General features: G+C 42.2%; 1 protein-coding gene across 3 annotated transcripts in view; it reads left to right on the top strand.

Moving 5' to 3' along the window:
* Positions 1 to 21,565, top strand: part of DNAH3 (dynein axonemal heavy chain 3) — a 168,296-nt gene that overhangs the window by 63,582 nt on the left and 83,149 nt on the right. For all 3 annotated transcript variants that reach the window (XR_008419332.1, XM_053894414.1, XM_053894415.1), the window contains 12 exons: positions 1,572 to 1,773; positions 2,935 to 3,027; positions 4,370 to 4,480; positions 7,672 to 7,786; positions 11,006 to 11,204; positions 12,692 to 12,800; positions 13,026 to 13,139; positions 13,894 to 14,070; positions 16,082 to 16,173; positions 17,272 to 17,491; positions 18,287 to 18,421; positions 20,170 to 20,281. Coding sequence is in view for 2 of the 3 variants with exons in the window: in XM_053894414.1 (XP_053750389.1) it covers positions 1,572 to 1,773; positions 2,935 to 3,027; positions 4,370 to 4,480; positions 7,672 to 7,786; positions 11,006 to 11,204; positions 12,692 to 12,800; positions 13,026 to 13,139; positions 13,894 to 14,070; positions 16,082 to 16,173; positions 17,272 to 17,491; positions 18,287 to 18,421; positions 20,170 to 20,281 (1,679 nt within the window). In the remaining variant the exon portion in view is untranslated. The remainder of the gene's footprint in view (positions 1 to 1,571; positions 1,774 to 2,934; positions 3,028 to 4,369; positions 4,481 to 7,671; positions 7,787 to 11,005; positions 11,205 to 12,691; positions 12,801 to 13,025; positions 13,140 to 13,893; positions 14,071 to 16,081; positions 16,174 to 17,271; positions 17,492 to 18,286; positions 18,422 to 20,169; positions 20,282 to 21,565) is intronic.

The raw sequence follows: 21,565 nt of genomic DNA, 5'->3' as shown, positions 1-21,565 counted from the left end.
CTTCTTAATGTCTAGGCTTGGAACTTGCACAAATGCATGTTTGCTATAGTCTGTAGGCCAAAGCAGGACATAGAGCCCGGCCAAGTTTGAGACATGTAAAAATAGATTCGACCTCTTGTAAAGAGGAACCATAAATATCATGGCCATAAATATCATGACCATACACAGTGAAGATTGTAATATATGGTCCATCAATTATGGGACTTTTCAGGTTGATGGTTACAGTTTGTCTGTAAAATAGAGGTTTGTCTATTGAACATTTGCTAAAAGTTTGTGGTTGGTGACTTAAGGGCCTGAGCAAGACAATGATTCTACCATCTTCTAACTTAAAACATGAAGTAAAGTCCTCTCCATATAGATAGTGATGTGATGTGTGGTCTGGGAGTGAACAGTCAAGAAAGAATTTTTGAGATGTTTCAAGTGCAAAAAATGTGGTTTTATTAAAGCATGGAGGAGCCCCTGGGTGGCTCAGTGGGTTGAGTGTCTGGTTCTTGATTTCAGCTCAGGTCATAATCCCAGGGTCATGGGATGGAGCTCTACATTGGCCTTTGCACTGAGTGTGGAGCCTGCTCTCTCTCTCTCTCTCTCTCTCTCCCTCCCTCCCCCTCCCTCCCTCCCTCTCCCTTTCCCCACCTCTCCCTTTTCCCTCCCCTCCCCCACTCACTCTCTCTAAGAGAAAGAAAGAAAGAAAGAAAGAAAGAAAGAAAGAAAGAAAGAAAGCAAGCACAGGGACAGGACCCATGGGCAGAGAGAGCTGCACTGGAATTGGGAGGAGCAATTGATTATATACTTTGGAGCTGGGAGAGGGGAGGTGAGTAGAGACAAATGAAGTTTCCAAAAGGATTTTCATATGTTAAAGAAGACTTAACAGGATCCTGGAGGTCTGGCTATTGTCAAGTGAAGGTTGCCTTTGCCTCTAGAAAAGTATTAACATTAAGACAGTTGTGAGTTCCTGGAGGAATGTCATACTCTGCCTGTCTTAAGTATTTGGCAATGGACTGCAAGTTGTAAGGAAATCTAATTTTATCTACATTTCCTTTTGCCTTTGTTCTCCACATCAGATAGGTCAATAATGTACTTCTTATTTCACACTGGTAACATTTTCTGTCATACCTGGAGATAAGGAAAGACAAGGAAGTCTTCTCTCTCCTTCTAATAATGGTTCTGTACTGATTGTATATTAGAATCACCTTGGATTTTAAAACTATAGATCCCTAGACCTAACCCAAGTCACTTGTATTAGACTCTCGAGGCAGTGGAACCTTAGCATTGGAGGTTTTTTTAAGCTCCACAGGTGATTCTAGAGTGCAAAGTTGAGAACCATTGCTGTATCCAAGTTTCCTCCAAAAGGTGGCACCCTGCCCCCAAGCCATATTAAACTCACATATACCAGCTTTCATCCTTTGTCTTGCTCTGAGTCAAAACTGTCTCCACCCTCTATGCTTTACAGAAGACTCTAGAATATATCTGGTGTTCACGGGTGTCATCTATTTGTTGGGGAGTATCACCTTCTTGGGAAAAGAGGTTCTCAAAAGAGATTCCAGTTGCCATCTTCTTTTGCTTTAAAATAGGTTCTTCTTCCTGTCAAACGATGAGCTGCTGGAGATCTTGTCAGAGACCAAGGACCCCCTTCGCGTGCAGCCACACTTGAAGAAGTGCTTCGAAGGAATTGCCAAGCTAGAATTTACAGACAGCCTGGAGATTGTAGGCATGATAAGCTCAGAAAAAGAAACCATTCCATTCAAACAGAAAATCTACCCAGCTCAAGCCAAAGTAACTCTCCTCTTACTCATTTTCATTCTTTTCTCCATAACAGAGCAATACAGAGAGAAGCAGTGAGCATATTGATAGGTTAAGCACTTGGACTCGAGTTCCTGCCGAGTACTGCCGGGGTGTGGAATACCTGAGTTCCACAGCTTAAGGACTAGGCGACTTTGGGAAATTGCTTAATCTTTCTGAGTCTCGCATTTGCCCATCTCTAAGATGAGGGTTTTACTGCAATCCAAGTGACACACTAAATTTATGGAAGGATTTCAACCAAACTTCATGTGGAGGCAATAACAGGCATCAGACCCAACAGCCGATGCTGTTCAGATCTCCATGATCAAACCCCGATTAAAAGTGATCTAGTCAGACAGCTTTCTGGGGCAGGTGTTTTTAAAGGTCAATAAAACATTATGGAATCAATGCCATTTTACTCAGGTTTTGATACAAGTGTCCTTATATAATGAGTAAGATGGAAATTACTCCCTCTTCTGCTGAACATGATGGCACCATCAACTAGAAGTAGACAAGCACTCTTGGCTTTGCTTTGTTAACCATTTTTGCCAGCCACACATATAAGTTGTAATAACCAGGAATCACGTTACCAAATAGACACCAGCTAGCTCACAGGTGCCTGAAGTTACCTGAAATTCTAAAACTGAATAATTTGATGCATATTTGAATTACCTGTAGAGCTTTAAATAAAATTCAAATGCCCAGGTTGCATCCCATAACAAATTGAAACAGCTGGGAGTGGAAGTCAGGTATCCATATTTTTTAAGAATCTCCAAATCATTCCAGTGCACGACAAAGTTTGGGAACCACTGGAATAAGGCAAGAATTAGAACTGCTCATTAGAAATGAGCAATTATTTTATGAACTGAAACATAAATGTGTCATTTGCTTCCTGAGAAGTTGTCTGTTTCAGAAAATTACGTGAAATGTGTGTCAAGAATCCCCCATTTCCCCTTTTACGTGACACATACTTCCTAGAATGAAAAAATATAAATAAGTAAATAAATATAAAACATATAATTAGAGAATATTGGCTTGAAGGGGTGTCAGACCTTTGGCCTCCCTCCAGCCTTGGTCCAGAGAGAGCTTGGGTTCTGCCCATGATGTGTCCCTCTGGGCTTGGCTAGCTTGCTCCTTTTTTGTCTTGCCCCACAGGGCATGGTGGAAAAGTGGCTCCAGCAGGTGGAGCAGATGATGCTTGCCAGTATGCAGGAAGTTATTAGACTTGGGATCGAAGCATATGTCCAGGTAAATGAGAATTGGGATATACATGCCAGGGTGTTGGTACAGCAACCACAACTCTGGGTTAAATGGATCAGTTATAACCACCCCTCTGTATTCTACCAAAACCCACGCTAATCCTGTTGGGTAACACCTGACCCCTCTGTGCCCTCTCTTCTTTCCCTGTGAATCTTGGGGTGATGTACATATTTCCGATGAAATAGAAGCAGCTGGGACAAGACAACATGGTTAGCTTTAACCCTCTGGCTGCTCCCTGCCAAGTCCTTTCTGTGAAATGAATTGATGGTAGGAGGTTTTTTTAGAGCCCCTTCCAATTAAGCATTTTCCCTTCCAGGCTTTTAGGTTCCATTACACAAGCCCTAAACAGTACAACTCATTAAACTCCCAAAATTTTAGGGAAAGAAGGTATGACCGAAGAAAGCCAAAAGAAAAAGAGCTGGTGGCAATCACTCTTCAGCCAGCTTCTAGCAAGGCTAAGTGTAGGCAGATCAGGTCTTTGTGCTCCTTGATTTGGGTGCCTTTTTTGCCTTACTTTTCAGGGCCCCACCCCCATGACCCTTGCCATCAAACAAAAGAATATTCAGTTAATACCTTCCCACTAAAGTACAGGGTACTGACCCTGCTGTCCCTCTTGGTAGTAGTACATTGTAAATGAAAGGCCTATCCTTTGTCCTGCAATTTATTTTAAATTAAAAAATTAAGGAAAAATGGCTACCAGTATGAAATATTTCATGCAATTGCGTGTATATATATATATATATATATATATATATATAGCAAGAGTCAGCAAACATTTTCTGCAATGTAAATGTTTTTATAGTGTCTTCAGCTTTGTGGGCCACAAAAAAACAGCCTTGGATGATAGGTAAACAATGGGTATGGCTGTGTTACAACAAAACTTTATGTTCAGAAACAGAAGCAAAGCCAGATTCAGCCCTCTGGTCTTAGTTTGTAAAATCTATAGTTTAAAAACAAGTTTGAGGAGTTGCTGGGCATGGCTAAGGAACCTGGCACAGCACTACAATATTATATAGACATCAAAAAGAATGGGTATGAAAACTCACTAAACAGCACCTTGATTATAACTGTAAAATTCTTGGATTGGGAACTTAAGAAAAAAAAAAAACGAGTTGAGCTTGCTGATGATTTTTTTTTCTTTTTCATAAAATTCAGTGAGGAAGACATAAATCAGTAATCCCAGAGATGTCAAGCCTAGTAGCTTCTGAGGGTGGAGGAGGATTTTGTATTTCTTGAGGGGGTAAGGTAGTGGGGGATGTTTTTCAGACATTGATTTAAGTCACACAAGATGAACTGACCCTACCACCTGCCCCCACACACACCTTTCCAGGTCCCTCGTAATCAGTGGGTCTTGCAGTGGCCTGGCCAGGTGGTTATCTGTGTCTCTTCCATCTTTTGGACCAAGGAGGTGTCCCAAGCCCTGATCGAAAAGACCCTACCGGTAAGTGAGCCTGTCATGAAGCTTGTAGAGGAGATTCAAGCTCGATTAAGATTTGAATGACATTTACTTAAAATAGCCCTATTTTCTGAACAACAACAAGAAAAAATCATAGCATCCAACTCTGACATTGGGAAAGCCAGGGTTTTCATGGGGATGGTGGGGTGGATTTGGAATTGAGGCTGTCCTGGAGTTCTCTAGTGTAACACCTCTCATGATCCTTCCCAGGTAGAAATACTAGGCTGTAATATACTAAATTTTTATCAGTCTTCACTTCCAGGGGTGAGCTTGGCAAAATTTCTATCAACAGAGACCTCTTATCTTCTTCCTGGGCCCAAATACCACCTGGTCCTGTTTTCCCCTCCTCCTTTACCATTACCACTTCTTGCCACCTGCAGTTCAACACAAACCCACCTACAACTCTTCATTCAGCTTTCTTTTAAGACCAAGAATGTTGAAGTCCTCCTTGTCCTCAGATCCAGACATGCATATTTCCAGTTAACTCTTTCCGTGGAGGCCAATGCTTGAGAGTTCAAGACCTGGATGGACTTGGGGGGTGCCTGGGTGGGTTAGTCGGTTAAGCGTCCAACTCTTAATTTCGGCTGAGGTCATGGTCCATGGCTTTGAGCCCCATGTTGGACTCTGCGCTGAGAGCACAGAGCCTGCTTGGGATTCTCTCTCTCTCTGTCCTTCCCCACCCACCCCCCCCCGCCCCCACCATATGTATATACATTTTCTCTCTCTTTCTCTCTCTCTCTAAATAAAAATTAAAAAAAAAAAAAGATCTGGATGGACTTGGGTTCATATCTTGTACTTTCCCTTGTTAGCTGTGTGACCATGGGCAAGTTATTTAATCTAAGTCTTGGTGTCCTTGCCTCTACAATGCACCACAGTGCACCACATTGTAGTACAACATCATACTCTTCTGTGGGAGAGTTAAATGAAATACTAGCAAATGAGTCACTGCTACAGACCAGGCTATGAATCCCACAGGGCAGAGGCTATGTCTGTTTTGCTTGCTATTATATCTTCAGGGGTTACTGCAGTGCTGAGCACATAGTAGGTGCTAAATATTTGCTGAACAAATGAATTGTAACTCCATTCCCAACCTTTTTACCATAAACATACTTTCCCATGTTTATTCCATTAGACCTTCTGTTATTCCCCCTGTAGATGACTGGCTGCAGACAAGAAAATATTTTAGTTTATTATACTTTGTTTTATACCTTAAAATTAGAACATTAGTATTTAACCAGCATTCAAATTTCTACAGATTCCATGTTGATAATTCCTACAAATATACTTTACACTTGCCGACTGCTTTCATGTATTTCATTTCACACTTTTGAAGCACTAAAAAATTATGATTTTTGTGACTGCATCTCTGTGCCCCAGTTTTCCTACCTGTAAAAGGAGAGCCTGCTTCCCATCACACATCAGTGCCATAGAGTACCTGTGTGTTGAATGATGTGGCTCAGTGTCTTAAAGGGAGCAAATGTTGGTACAGAATCACCATCCATGCATCCATCCATCCATCCATCCATCCATCCATCCATCCATCCAGTATTCCTTTAATAAATATTTGCTTTACATCTGCCCTGTGCTGAAATGATGCTACTAGGCAAAGGGAATTAGAAGTGAATCAGAGCGACATGGTCCCTGTCCTCATGAATTTACAGTCTAGTGGGGGAGATAAAAAGTCTCTTCAGTAGGAGTGTGATAAAGAAAGCTTAGGGATTCAAGAAGCATGGAAAGGAAGGAGAGAAGAGAGAGGTTAGGATTAGAGATGATTTCCCAGGAAAATGGTGCCTAAGAGGAGACCTAAAATATAAGCAGGGATTAGCCAAGCAAAAAACAGGAGAAAGAGTGTTCGAGAGAGAGAGAGAGAGAAACCACAATGTGCAAAAGTCTGAAGATGAAAAATGTGGTGCATTCCAGCAACTGAAGGCACTTTGGTCCAGAATAGCTGTGGAATGAGTGTGGTTAAGAAAGATGTGGGGAGGGGTGCCTGACTGGCTCAGTTGGCAGAGCATGGGACTCTTGATCTTGGGGTTGTGAGTTTGAGCCCCACACTGGGTGTAGAGATTACTTAAAAATAAAATCTTAAAAAAAAAAAAAAAAAAAAAAAGATGCATCACCAAGAGTTTTCCAGACTCACAGCAAGGGCAATGGGGAGGCATTGAAAAGGCTTTTTTTTTTTTTTTTTTTTTTTTTTTTTTGGCTATGTGTCAGGTACCTTATTAATAATAATAAAAACCATCAGTATTTACTGGATGCTTTATTCACACTGTGCCAAGTGCTTCGCCATTTCATTTAATCTTCAAAACAGCTCCAAGAGATAGCTGAAATTATCTAGACTCGGCAGAACAGGAGACTAAGACTCAGCAGGTTACTCTATTTTGCCCAGAACTGCATAGCTAGGAAGTGGGGAAGGTGAGCTATGAACCTAAGGTGGTCTCACTTTTTTTCCTCTTTAAAATGTATTTGTATTTTTTAACTCTTTATTTTGAAGTAATGTCAGACTCACAAATAATGTTGCAAAAATAATGCAAAGAGTTCTCATATCCTGTTTCACCCAAAATTAACATCTTAAATAGCCACAATATGATTATAATTATCCAAATCAGGAAACCAACATTGATGCAAGATACATTCTTATCTAATCTGTTCCAGGATCATGGTTTACATACATTTACTTTTCACATCTCCTGTGTCTCCTTTAATCTGAAAAAGTTTCCATTTTTTAAAATTCTGATTTACTGCATAATTTATATACAGTAAAATTCACCCTTTTTAGTGTACAGTTCTGAGTTTCAACACATACATACATTCATGTAACCACCATCACAATCAAGATATAGAACAGTTGCATGCCCCCCAAAGTTCCCTCACTCCCTTTGTAGCAATCCCTTCCCCTGTTCCACACCTCTGGCAACTACCAAGCTGTTGCCTGCTCCTGTATACTTTTCCACAGTATCATAACAATAAAATCAAGATATCTGGCCTTTCCAATTTGACTTCTTTCAGTTAGCATAATACATTTGAAATTTGTCTTGAGGTTAATGAAGAGAGTGAGGGAAAGGTTGCTGGAGGGATGGCTTGGGCCATGGGCTGGTGGATGGTGCCATTCCCCAAGAGGGGATTACAGAGAAGAATCCAGTTTAACCAGATGTCCCCTCCTGTGCCCCTGCCAGGATTTTCTGAAAAAGAGCAACAATCAGATCGCACAGATTGTCCAGCTGGTTCGAGGGAAGCTAAGCAGTGGGGCTCGACTCACCCTCGGGGCCCTCACGGTCATCGATGTCCACGGTGAGCAAGGAGGCTTCTCTGGCATTTCTGACTGTCTAGGAATAGCAACCAGGCTTGCTGCTCTCCATTCTCCTGGATGGAGTGATTCAGGGTCTCCTTTCCTGTTGGGGAGAGGCTTCTCTAACTGTAAGTAAGGTGAGGGAGTAAGAAGTCAAGGCTTCTGTGAATCTCCACCTCCTTTTCTCTCCCATCCCCACCCTTATTTCCAGGGAACCCCTAAGCAGGGCCCTCTCACTGAGACCATGATGGCCAAAGCCATTTCTAAGATTCACCAACTTGGAACATTTTCTTGAGGCTGACCATAGCTAATATTTTTGAATACCCACCAGGTACGAGGCTTTGTGGTCAGTGCTTGACATACATTATCTTGTTTTTATACACACTTAACAAATTAAGAACCTGAGGCTTAGAGGGTTAAATAACTCACCAGAGAGGAATACAGCTACTAAGTAGCAGAAGCTGTTTTGTAATTTGATGTCATTGATTTAATGGTAATTCTTTGTCTGATTCCAAACCCAAGAGACTGGAAATGGGCAGTGTATGCAGGGAGAGAACGGGTGAGACATAATGCCTTCCGGCAATTCCTTTAAAAAAAAATGGGAATGCAAGCTGGTGCAGCCACTCTGGAAAACAGTGTGGAGGTTCCTCAAAAAACTAAGAACTATCCTACAACCCAGCAATTGCATTACTAGGCATTTATCCATGGGATACAGGTGTGCTGTTTCAAAGGGACACATGCATCCCCATGTTTATAGCAGCACTATCAACAATAGCCAAAGTATGGAAAGAGCCCAAATGTCCATCGACGGATGAATGGTTAAAGAAGATGTGGTATATATATGCACAATGGAGTATTACTCGGCAATCAAAAAGAATGAAATCTTGCCATTTGCAACTATGTGGATGGAACTGGAGGGTATTATGCTAAGTGAAATTAGTCAGAGAAAGACAAAAATCATATGACTTCACTCATATGAGGACTTTAAGAGACAAAACGGATGAACATAAGGGAAGGGAAACAAAAATAATATAAAAACAGGGAGGGGGACGAAACAGAAGAGACTCATAAATATGGAGAACAAACTGAGGGTTACGGGAGGGGTTGTAGGAGGGGGGATGGGCTAAATGGGTAAGGGGCACTAAGGAATCTACTCCTGAAATCATTGTTGCATTATATACTAACTAATTTGGATGTAAATTTAAAAAAATAAAAAATAAATTTTTTTAAAAAAAAGGAGAGGAGGAGGAGGAGGAAGAACTGGGGCCCTTATATAAAACAAACCACCCCCTCACCCTCACTCCATCACCACCAAGGAAACTAGGGCTGGACTAGCTGGTTGCCTGGAAACAGTGTCTCTCTTGTTCATACACCCAGCTGCCTCCTGGCATTTTGTGGCATCTTGTTCTCCTTAAGATTGATGCTCATTTCTATCTAATTTTGCTTGGATAGACAAGCATGAAATCAGGGAGAGAGAAGGGAGAATGTGAACTTCATCTAGTAGGAGTAAGAAGTGCATGTGTGGTTACCACCCAGGGTTCCCCAGAATGGTTGTGTTCACACATTTGCACATACACACTCAGGCACGCACATGTGCACGCGCGCACACACACACACACACATGCTGCATCATGCAGGCATTCCCCATACTCAGTCCCTTGAGAGTCATCTTCCTCTTGGATCCCTCATGGAGACCCCTACTCCTGCTACTACTCTGTGGTTTCTCTGAAGAACCTGGAGGGGAATTACATTCCTCAGGAAGGACGGAAGAGCTATTGGTGTAATCTTCAAGGACTCTTCTCCGGAGGGTTTTGGATTTTACTGTCATGAAGAAGACTTCTCTTCACAGAGGGGCAGTAGACTAACAGAAGCATCCCTTTGCAAAGTTATGTTTCTGAGATACTAAATTCAGGCTACTGTCCTAGTTATGAGATCTCAATAGCTCTCATCCAAGCATTCCATAAAAAATAACTAATGATTCTCATAAACCTTTATTTATTCTTCAACTTCAGGGCTCCCATAACTGTGAGAAAATTAAATTAGGCTCATAATCCTATGAGAGAAAGAAGGACACCCAGAAGTATATCTCCCATCTGTTTTCTCAGGCCCCGAGATGGAAAGACTATATGTAACCATGGGTTCTGGGGACCCCTTCCCTTGCCAACTGCATCAGGCCAAGCTGACTGTATTCTCCTAGGATATCCTAGAAGCCTGGAACAGGGTCAAAAGGACCATATTGGGGATTTGACAGCATTTGGGGTAACTACATATTGCAAATCTCTCTGGGTCAGTCCCCCCAGAATTTAGGAACAATAACAATAGCTAGTATTTATATAATCTTTCCTTTTTTCTTTCTTTCATCTATCTGTATCTGCATATATATGTGGATATATATTTATATATGTACACATGTTTGTGTACGTATGTGTGTATATACATGTCTGTGTATACAGTTGGCCTGTGACCAACCTGGGTTTGAACTGCACAGGTCCACGTAGAAGCAAGTTTTTTCAATAAGTACAATACAGTACTGTAAATGTATTGTCTCTTCATGACTTTCATAATATTTTCTCTAGCTTACTTTATTGTGAGAATACAGTATATGATACATATAACTTGCAAAATATGTGTTAATTGGCCACTTGTTACCTGTAAGGTTTCCAGTCTAAGAGTAGACTATTAGTAATTAGGTTCGAAGGGAGTTGAAAGTTATAAGCAAATTTTTGACTCTACAGTGATTAGGCACCCCAACCCCTACGTTGTTCAAAGGTAAACTGTATATACAGTTAATCCTCCTAATAACCTTCTAATAACCCTAGAAGGTGGGTACTATGTTATCCCCATTTTACAGATTATGCAACTCAAGAGAGAGGTTGAGTAACCTGCTCAAAGTCACGTAGCTAGTTAATGGCAGAACCGGAATTTGGATCCAGGCAGTCTGACTTCAGAGTACACACTTTTAATGCCTCTGCTGTACTGTCTGAGAGAAGACAATGTAACATGTTCTCTGCCAGGCTTCTTGGGAGAAGCAAAGTCCAGCTTCTGAAAGATATTGCTGCCTGTAGGTTAGGAGTGGGCAGGGAAGCTAGTTGAGCCTGAAACTGTTTGGATAGTGAAGGGTGGCCTGGATAATGTCCTGACATCCTGAGCAGTCTCTGAACATATGAGTATGCTGATGGCTCTGCATTTGTGTGTTTCCACATCTGCATCTGTTCCAATAGCTCGCGACGTGGTGGCCAAGTTATCTGAGGATAATATTTGTGATCTAAATGATTTCCAGTGGATCTCCCAGCTGCGTTACTACTGGGATTCAAAGGATGTACAGGTGCAGATGATCACCACAGAAATCTTATATGGCTATGAGTACTTGGGGAACTCCCCCCGGCTGGTGATTACACCCCTCACCGACCGCTGCTACAGGTAACCTCTGGGCCTCCCCCAAGACCTGAAGGGTGAATAGAATGCCAGAAGGAAAACCTTCTGGGGAAGAAGGTGTGGAGCATCTTGAGTTTGTAACCTTTACCCTCTACATTTCAGATACTCAGATTGTAGAATTTTGTCCTTAATTATCATGGTCCCACAACAGGTGTGGAAATTAGCCCTTAGGCCAGAAATGAGAACCCAGTAGGAATCCTAATGCAAATTAATGTGGCCAAACCAACAAGCAGAATGTTGATGCCTGTCCTTAAAAATGCCCCAGTACTGGGGTGCCTGGGTGACTCAGTTGAGCGTCGACTCTTGATTTCAGCTCAGATCATGATCTCAGAGTTCATGGGGTGGAGCCCTATATTGGACTCTGCACTGACAATGCAGAGCCTGCTTGGGGTTCTCTCTCTCTCTCTCTCTCTCTCTCTTTCTCTCTCTCTCTGCCCCTCCCCTGCTTGTGCTCGCTCTCTCTCTCTCTCTCTCTCTCAAAATAAATGAACTTTTTTAAAAAAATGCCACAGTATTTAAGTAGAAAGCTCTCCAGTGGCAGGAATCAAGATGGTGCCTGGAGATCCCATAGACGAAAGAATCAAAAGGGGCCAGGTGAAGGACTCAGGCAAGGAGTCTCCAAGCTCAGCCATCCAGTCTGATGGAGAGACGTAGTCATTCTGTGCTCAGCAAAGTGCTTTTCCACTTTCCTTGGTATTCATAACACTAGAAATGTGAACTTTGTGAATGTGTCAACTTTGTGATGTTTAGATTTTCTTTGATTTTGTATATTCATTAAAGTGGAATTTTTTTAATTAAAAAGACAATTCCTGAGTATTTTGTCCTTTGAAAGTCCTCAAACACCTGTTTTCTGTGTTCTGTGATTTTTGTTCTTCATTCGTTTCATTATTCACTAGTCATTTCTTAAAGTCTCCTGTGCCCCATGCATGACCTCAAGAAACCCTCAATCTAATGGGGTCAGGGGAGAGAGATAGATGATTATAAGATGGTGTGTTAACTGAAACTGTAGAGGCCCATACAATGGACTGTAGCGCCACACTTAACACGTCATTAATTTCTAATATTTATTTTGCCCCTACTGTATCAAACTGAATCAAATACAGGTCCCGAAGTCAAGAGTTCATAATCCAGTGGGAGAAATAGATTTATTTTCACCACTCCATTAGAACTGGTGATCTTTCATGTGTGGAGTTTATGAAGATTTTTTACCTTTATTTGATTCATTTATGTATGTATTCATTTATCCATTCAATCATTCATTAAAACAAGTGTTTATGGGTGCCACCCATGCACCAGGCTCTAAGATTAAAGTACTGAGTAAAGCAGAATTTTTTACAATGATGATATCCTGGTCATATAATCAGGGAAAAAATTTAAAGCTATTTGTAGGAGTCAAAACAAAATAAAGCAAAAGTCTCTTTCTTCCCTGTGTCTTAGGACTTGGGCACCGAATTCTTATTTTCTTCCCTTAGGACACTGATGGGGGCTTTGAAGCTGAACCTTGGGGGAGCTCCAGAGGGACCAGCTGGTACAGGAAAGACAGAAACCACAAAAGATCTGGCCAAAGCTTTGGCAAAGCAGGTAGGGAGATGCTGTCTGTTCTCACCCTCTCTTGTCATCCCTGTCTAGACTCCTATCAGGGGAGTGGGCATTAAGTTCAAGATGGTTAAGGGTGAGAGAGGCAGAGTTGGGCCCCAGCTCCTACAGTGGAATAGGAAGAGAAGAGCCACACCTGTGTTTTATGGTGCAGGTAATTCAAATATGAGGGAACCCACCCCTAATGGTGCCCACATTCTCCTTCTCTAGTGTGTGGTCTTCAACTGCTCAGATGGTCTGGATTACAAAGCCATGGGGAAGTTCTTCAAGGGACTGGCCCAGGCCGGAGCATGGGCCTGCTTTGATGAGTTCAACAGAATTGAGGTAATGCTGCAATGGGACTACAGAGCAGGAATTGGATATGCAGGGGCCTTTTTCTGGGCTCTTAGCTGCTCAGTGACAGTGCCTTATGTCTCCTCTAAGACTGTTGCACAGAGTAAGTACTCAATGAACTAAACAAAAACAGTCCCAAGGAGACAAAGTGCATATTTTATATACATATGGATCCTCAGTATATTCATTCCTTCGCTCCCTCATTCAAAAATTTATTGAGTAGCTAGTATATGTCAGATACTCCGCAATTGTTCATGACACAAAGATAAGTAAGAAATGATTTTGCCCTCTGAGTGTTAGAATTTAGCAAAGGGAAATAAAAAGTAAGTGAAGCACATAGAATATGATAGAAGTCTATGGTAGTGGTACAAAAGAGGCATCACAAAAGAGAGGGGGTGATTAATTCTATTTGGGTAGGGAATTTAGGTCAGGAAATGTAAACATGCAATGGGAACCAATAAACACTGAGTACATACTATGGGTCAAGCATTATGCTAGGTGCTGGAACAGAGATAAAATACTATGGAAACTAGTAACACATACATACACACACATACACACACATACACACATATCAATTTTCTTTTTCTTTACCAAAACCCCAAATCATTCTTGTAATTTTGAAGGTGAAGTTCTGGTTTTTAGGTGATTGGGTTTTTTCATTGCTAAGTGAAGGAGACTCTGGCAGAGTTGGGTGGTGGCTGTCAGAGCAAGAGCTCACATCTGCCCACTATTCTCACTCCAGGTAGAAGTGCTATCTGTGGTGGCTCAGCAGATTCTCAGCATTCAACAAGCCATTGTCCGGAAGCTAAAGACATTCATCTTTGAAGGCACCGAGCTCCTTCTGAACCCAACCTGCGCTGTCTTCATCACCATGAACCCTGGATATGCTGGCAGGGCTGAGCTGCCAGATAACCTCAAGGTAAACGTGAGCATGTATAAATTCTGCGTGTATTTTATGGTGTAGAAACCTCTGGAGGTAACAGAAGATCTCACAGAGAAGGCAAATAATGGGTGACATTTTTCAGCTGTGAGAATTAATAGTGGAGCAACAATGGTAGTAAGTTAGTCCCCAGAACCTAACTGTTGCCCCAACAATGTCTCGTGGGGGAGGGGCATATATCCATAATGAACAATGGCAATTAGAAGACAATGAACACTAGAACAAGAGTCACTATTTCTGTTGTGTACAGGAGGTCGATGAGAGGAACCAGCTGGGCTTGGTAGGGACTCTGACAAATGCCCCCTCTAGAGGGAGCAGCCCTTACTTAGCCGCCAGCCTACTGTTGCCAAGCAGGAATTGTCACATCTTCTCATTTTTCAGGAAAAGCCAGACATTTGGATTTTTACATGTAATCTGATTGTTGTGATCCTGGCTAAATGCAAAAAAAAAAAAAAAAAAAAAAAATCACTGTAGGCCAAACAAAAACATCTCATAAGACAGCATCAAAGGTAGTCACAGAGAACTCTGGGAAACCTAGGCAGAACCACATGGAGGTCCTCTTCATTACCAGCCTGCTTAAGCTGAAGTGGTGTCCATATCAAAACAGGCTGTTCCAACCAGCTGCAGAGAGGACAAGGAAGTATGTATGTCCCCAGTGCCGACTGCTGAGCTGGCCTGAGTTGCAGCCATGGTAACAGCTACTGGTCCTGCTGCTAGTAGAGAAGGAAGGTGCCTCTGAAGGGAAAGTCAACCAGGCCGTCTTCAAGGGAATAGACTGTAGATTGTGCTCTGATGGAAGGAAAAAACCCAAAGTACAAAACGGCTGGCTCTCCTGTACGAGGAGACCCTAGCACCCCAACTGCATGAAAAGAGGGGCCAGAGAGAGACTTCTAGGCCTGCTTCTTTATGGATTTTCTTCTACGTTATTAATTCCATGAATGGAAATCACAAGACACAAGAGTGGAAGACACAAGAGAGACCCAGCCAAACCCATATGAGTACTTCATGTGCCAGAAACGCGTCTGATTAGTGCTCTGCGATCTTATTCAGATACTTCTTCTTATTGCCCCCCAAATGGAAAAGAGCCAGGGAGATCCTTAGTAATGACTCCTCCCGTCTAGGCCAGGATAGGCCAATGAGCACCAAAGTGCAATTTGGACCCACATTTCTCATTTTTACCACCCAACGGTTGTAATCTCCCCCACCCCCTGCCACACCTCTCCCAGCAAGCAACCCTGTCAAGTCTGTATAAGCAGCTTTCGTGAGATAGTGTGGTATAGCAGAAATCACCAGGGGGTGGTGTCAGGAAGCCTGGGTTCTAGTCCTGGCTCTACCTGTAACTGACTGTTTGGACTTCTGTAAGATCTAAGGTAATAACAATAGCTGATGCTTATTGAACACTCACTTATGTGCCACACACTGTTCTAAGCACTTCACTTATATGATATCATTTGTTCTCATGAGAACAATACAGTTGTTGGCCCATTTTGAGGTGAAATAACTAGAGGGAAATTACTTGCCCACAGCCAATAGACAGCAGTACAAGTACTCAGATCAGTATCTGTCTGACTTCAAGATTCTTCAGATATATATTGGTCCTGAATTCCTAAATGACTTCCTCTGTCCTTAATGAACAAAGGAAAGGTCTGATAGTTGAATGGTACAAATTTGGCATAGGGAAATGAGGTGTTATTAGAATACCAGCACCTAAGGCCTTCCACGTAACCACTGAGGGACCCATTGTGGCAACATGTACATAGACAGGGCCAGTGGGGAGGTTAGCTGGGCAGTGGATCTGCCCAACAAAGACGGTCTCTTGGCATTGATTTGTCCTCCTGCTTTTCTTTCCTTGATTTCACCGGAATGGTGTGAATGACTTTCCTGCTTCTCTTTGTACCTGTAAATACACCTTCTCCCAGAGTTTACTGTATGTGTTCAGGTTCTCAGTGGCCTTTTCTTTTCTTTTCTTTTCTGGCCATTTGTTTTCTAGGCCTTATTCCGGACAGTTGCCATGATGGTGCCAGATTATGCCCTCATTGGGGAAATTTCCCTCTATTCCATGGGGTTTCTGGACTCCAGAAGGTATGTGATATTGGCTTTCCAGTAGGTTCTAAAGGTCCTGAAAGAGTGCCTTTTGTGTGGTGGATTCAAGTTAGGTTGCCCATTGGAAGAAAAAAAGAAACAAGAAATGGACTTTGGCTCCCTTGTTGATGTGACAGCAACTTAGCCCTGGCTTTGGTCCTGACCAGGAAATGGTCCAAATTCCCAAGAAAGAGCCTCCTCTCTCTTTATATATACGTGGACTCCTGCTAAAGAAATCGGCCACTCATCTTCTCTTTATCCTAACCCTGTGTACACACACACTCACACACACACACACACACACACACACACACACACACACACACACAGCTTAAGGCAAGACTTTAAAACATGAAATTATTCCAAGATTAAAGAGGAAATTTTTAATATGATTTAGAATTAACATTGTCAACAGCATAACATTTATTGACTTTAAATGTTTTTTAATGTTTATTTTATTTTTGAAAGAGAGAGAGACGCAGAGTGTGAGCAGGGAAGGGGCAGAGAGGGAGGGAGACACAGTATCTGAAGAAGACTCCAGGCTCTGAGCTGTCAGCACAGAGGCCAATGCGGGGCTCGAACCCACGAACTGTGAGATCGTGACCTGAGCCGAAGTCAGGCATTTAACTGACTGAGCCACCTAGGCTCCCCCGTTTATTGACTTTAGTGGATATAGGAAAAAATTGTTAGGTTATAGAAGTGAAAAAAGCAAGTTTCTTCTCAGTGACCCTGAGTTCTATTCTCCAGGGGTTAATATTGTTGATAGTTTGATGTTTCTTCCAAAATGTGTGTTTGTGCATGTGTGTGTGCTCATATATTCACATATACACATAAAAGTATATACCCATACAATTTCTTGTATAGTAGGTTGTATACACATGTGTGTATGCTTACTCTTTTTCCTCCAAACTTTGAAAGAGAACTCTTCCTTAGCTCATCCTGGTAACTGTTAAAAGGACTTCAGATGATGGGGCTTCTCCATCAAGTCCATGAATAGGTCTGGTTCCTGAAGGGACAGGATACAGGGATGTTGGGAATGTCTGATGAGCAGGAGCTGTTCCTCTCTGGCGGTCTGCAGACATGTCTCTGCCCTCCCAGTCTCGCCCAGAAAATTGTCGCAACCTACCGTCTGTGCTCAGAGCAGCTGTCCTCACAGCATCACTATGACTATGGCATGCGCGCGGTCAAGTCTGTGCTCACTGCTGCTGGCAACCTGAAGCTCAAGTATCCCGAAGAGGATGAGAGTGTCCTGTTGCTCCGGGCCTTGCTTGATGTCAACCTGGCCAAGTTCTTGGCTCAAGATGTCCCTCTGTTTCAGGTATGCAGTGCTTTGGGACCTTGGCCAAGTGCTGGGACTCAGTTTCTGAAGATGAACTATTTCTCTGGCACCCTCTCCATCTCCAGCCAGCACTCCCACCACCAGATACCCTCCCCCAAAAGTTAGATAATGTGATAGCACTATCCCTGTCTAGTTCCTGGTTTAAAATTTTTTAAATGTTTTCATTATTTATTTTTGTGAAGGGGTGGGAGGGTTAGAGAGTGAGGAAGACACAGAATCCCAAGCAGGCTCCAGGCTCAGAGCTGGCAGCCCAGAGTCCGACATGGGGCTCAAACTCATGAACCGTGAGATCATGACCTTAGCCCAAGTCGGATGCCCAACTGTCTGAGCCACCCAGGCTCCCCTAGTTCCTGATTTTAATAAAAATGATTTCACTGATAGAATAATATCTGCCATTGGTTTGGGGTAGGTTTTTTTTTTTTTTTAACCAAATGTAGTTTTCCTTTGTAATTATTCTAATTCCTCTCTTCCTTATCAGGCTGTGAGCTCCATAGAGACAGAAATTATGACTATCTAATTCATTCCTAGTACAATAACTAGAAGATAATACAGACTTATTAAATATTTGAGGGCTTTTTAAATTATTTGGGAGGGAAATCATATTTTACAGATTGTGTTGGAATTTGCAATTGTGGATGAGTTTTGGCATAGAAAAATGAGGTTTGGAATTTTACAAAGACTTCTGCTGTCTGTGAATCTCATTTTCAGAAAGTGTCGAGGTCATACCCCCTGACAATTCACCCTTTCCATCTTCTCTCGAATTCTTGTTAACAGGGAATTATATCAGATTTGTTTCCTGGAGTTGTTCTTCCAAAGCCAGACTATGAAGTTTTTATGGAAGTGCTGAATGAGAACATCAAAAAGATGAAACTCCAGCCGGTACCTTGGTTTATTGGGAAAATTATCCAGGTTGGTTCCCTGTATCTATATGAGAATGCACGTGTTTTTCTATTTGCTGAAGTCAGGAATTAGAATTGTGGTTGATTGGAGCAGAGTGATGGCAACCACAGGAGCCAAAATAGAAATGGAAGTGCCTTCAGGTCTCATTTCCAGGAATTGAAGTTAAAATCCAATGTTTTTCCTCTGACCATCTTATTTGGGGTTCCTTTTTTTAAATTTGGGGATGAAACAAAACCTTTGGGGGCACTGGGCTTGAACTAGTCAGGACTTTATCAGTTTCCAGTGACAGAAACCCAACTCAAACTGCCTTAGTCAACAAAAGGGAGTCTGTTCACTTACCTAACTTGAAAAACCCAGATGTGTGTTGGCCTTAGGAACAGCAGGATCCAGGAAACTTTCTCTTCATTTCTGGGCTCTGTCTCTGAGTTAAAACTTCATTCTTAGTTGGGTTTCCAGCAGCCTCAGACTTAGATTGTCCCAGGTTCAAGCCCAGAAGGAAAAAGAGCGTTGCTCTCCAAATGGCTTCAGTAAATGTCTCAGGATTAACTTTGAATTGTGCCGGTAAAGTCACAAAACCACCCTGGAACCACTTACGAGGAAGATCATTTATATTTTGCAGCATGGGCCTGGCTTGGAAAATACCTTTTATCTGTTGAGAGTTCTAATCAAGTCAGAACTGCATTTAGGCCTCAAAAAAGGAAGTTTCCAGTTGAAGTGCAGGGTGCTAAGATGACTGCTGTTTCCTTTTCCCCTTTAAAAGCAAATAGAGGGGTGCCTGGGTAGCTCAGTTTGTTGAGGGTCAGATTCTTGATTTCATCCCAGGCCATGATCTCATGGTTTGGTTCATGATATCAAGCCCCAAGTAAGGTTCTGCACTGACAGTGAAGAATCTGCTTGGAATTCTCTCTCCCTCTCCCTCTCCCTCTCCCTCTCCCTCTCCCTCTCCCTCTCCCTCTCCCTCTCCCTCTCCCTCTCCCTCCCTCTCTCTCTGTGTCTCTCTGCCCCTCCCCAGCTCACACACAAACACACTCTTTCTCTCTCTTTTTTTTTTAAGTTTTTTAAAGTGTTTATTCTTGAAAGAGAGAGAGAGACAGAGCATGAGTAGGGAAGGGGCAGAGAGAGAGAGAGAGAGAGAGGGACACAGAATCTGAAACAGGCTCCAGGCTCAGAGCTGTCCGCACAGAGCCCAACACGGGGCTCAAACTCACAAGCTTGAGATCATGACCTGAGCTGAAGCTGGATGCTTAACTGACTGAGTCACCCAGATGCCCCTCCCTTTCTCTTAAAATAAATAAATAAACATTAAAAAATGAAAAATAGAAGCAAATAGAAATGGCCTAATGAAAAAAATTGAGGCATTAAACTTAGACAGTCACCTGTGCAAATCATGGTTTCACCACTGATGAGTGTGGGCAAGTTACGTAACCTCTCTGGGGCTCAGCATTCCTACCACTAGAAGGTAGTTCATGATACCTGAGTGCATTAAATGAAATAATTTATGTAAGTCACTTGATGCTTAACCCATGGGTAGGTGCAGAGCAAATAGAAGGTCCCATTCCTTAAATATATGAGACATACACATGTATTTATTTACCCCAAAGGTATTTAAACTACAAATCATAAAAAGGACCACAGTTCACCAGGGGTTGAAGGGACTATGGAAATCCCCTTTTAGTCCCTCGTTCCTCACTGACATCTGACTGACTTGTAGCTCTGGAAGGTTTGCAATGATTAACTGTTTATATGTCTCTTCCCAGATCTACGAGATGATGCTGGTGAGACATGGCTATATGATTGTTGGAGACCCCATGGGTGGCAAGACCTGTGCTTATAAAGTGTTGGCTGCAGCTCTGGGTGATTTATACGCAGGTAAAGCTCACATCCCTGGCTTCCTGGGAGCACAGAACTCCCCAGTCAGTTGGCTGGCTCCATGGAGATAATGCCAGGCTATTAGTTTTGCCATCCCTGGATTGTGACATCAGAGCCAGAAATAGCACATGGCACACAGATGTCTGCAGGCAGAAAATAAAGGGGGGTGGGGTGGGAGCTTCTAACAGGAATTTTATATGCCTGTCATTAAGTGCAGGAATTTTCTCAGATTTCTCAAATGCTGAATAGGGGCTTCTCCAAAGGTTTCCCAATGAGAGAGAGACACTCCTATCAGTGTCCTAAACAAATTATTTTAAAAGCTGATTATTGCATGGTTTCTTTTCTTCTCCTTTTTTCCTTTTTTCCTTTTATCCCTTTTCCCCTTCTCTTTCCTTTGCTTCCCTTTCCCTTTTTTTCCCTTTTTTTCCCTTTTTTTCTCCTCCCTACCTTCTTTCCCTCCTTCTTTCCTTTCCCTCTTCCCCTTCCTTACTTCTATTTAATGTAGGACATAAGACCTCAGACTTTTGAGTCAGACCCAGACCTTGGACCGGTGATTAAACCTCTCTCAGCCTCTACTTTTTCAGCTGTGAAATGGGATTGTTGTGCAAATTAAGTGAGATTATGCAGGAAAGTAATCCAGCACAGTTTCTGATCAACAAATGGAAGCTGTGTTTATTGCCAGAGAAAGAGTTTTGGGGTTTTTTTCTTTTATAAAACGTAAGCCTATGGTTTTGAAAAACAATGCCTTGTATTTATACAATCCCTTCCAGTAATTCAGCATATTTTTTTCTTTTTGTAACATTTTTATGTTTATTTTTGAGAGAGAGAGAGAGAGAGAGAGATAGAATGAGAGAATGAACTGGGTAGAGGGAGAGAGGGAATCCCAAGCAGGCTCCATGCTGTCAGCACAGAGCCTGACATGGGGCTCAGTCCCACAAACCGTGAGATCATGACCCAAGCTGAAATCAAGAGTTGACTGCTTAACTGACTGACATATTTTTTTCTAATAATTTTTGATGATTGAGTTGCTGTTGGATTTTTGAGGCTTTTGTTTTGGGGACTAACTTGGCCCTAGTAACTAATTAGGGCCTAGTAACTAAGCATTTCAAACTTACTATTTTCAACATTTGAATACAGCTTAGGAAACTAAATGAGAAAAGAGGCTATCCCATCGTTTTTGCCTTGGGATTCTGCAGAAATGGTTCTTTATTTAGCTCATGGTTTAAGCATTCCAACGTTTCCTTACTTTGAAGGATCATATAAAAGTGTGATTATTTTCTGTTA

The sequence above is a fragment of the Panthera pardus genome, unplaced genomic scaffold (assembly GCF_024362965.1).
Source record: "Panthera pardus isolate Hobbes unplaced genomic scaffold, ASM2436296v1 HiC_scaffold_5, whole genome shotgun sequence".
NCBI lineage: Eukaryota > Metazoa > Chordata > Mammalia > Carnivora > Felidae > Panthera > Panthera pardus.
The sequence above is the reverse complement of the archived record's forward strand: the minus strand, read 5'-3'. Positions and strand labels throughout refer to the sequence as shown.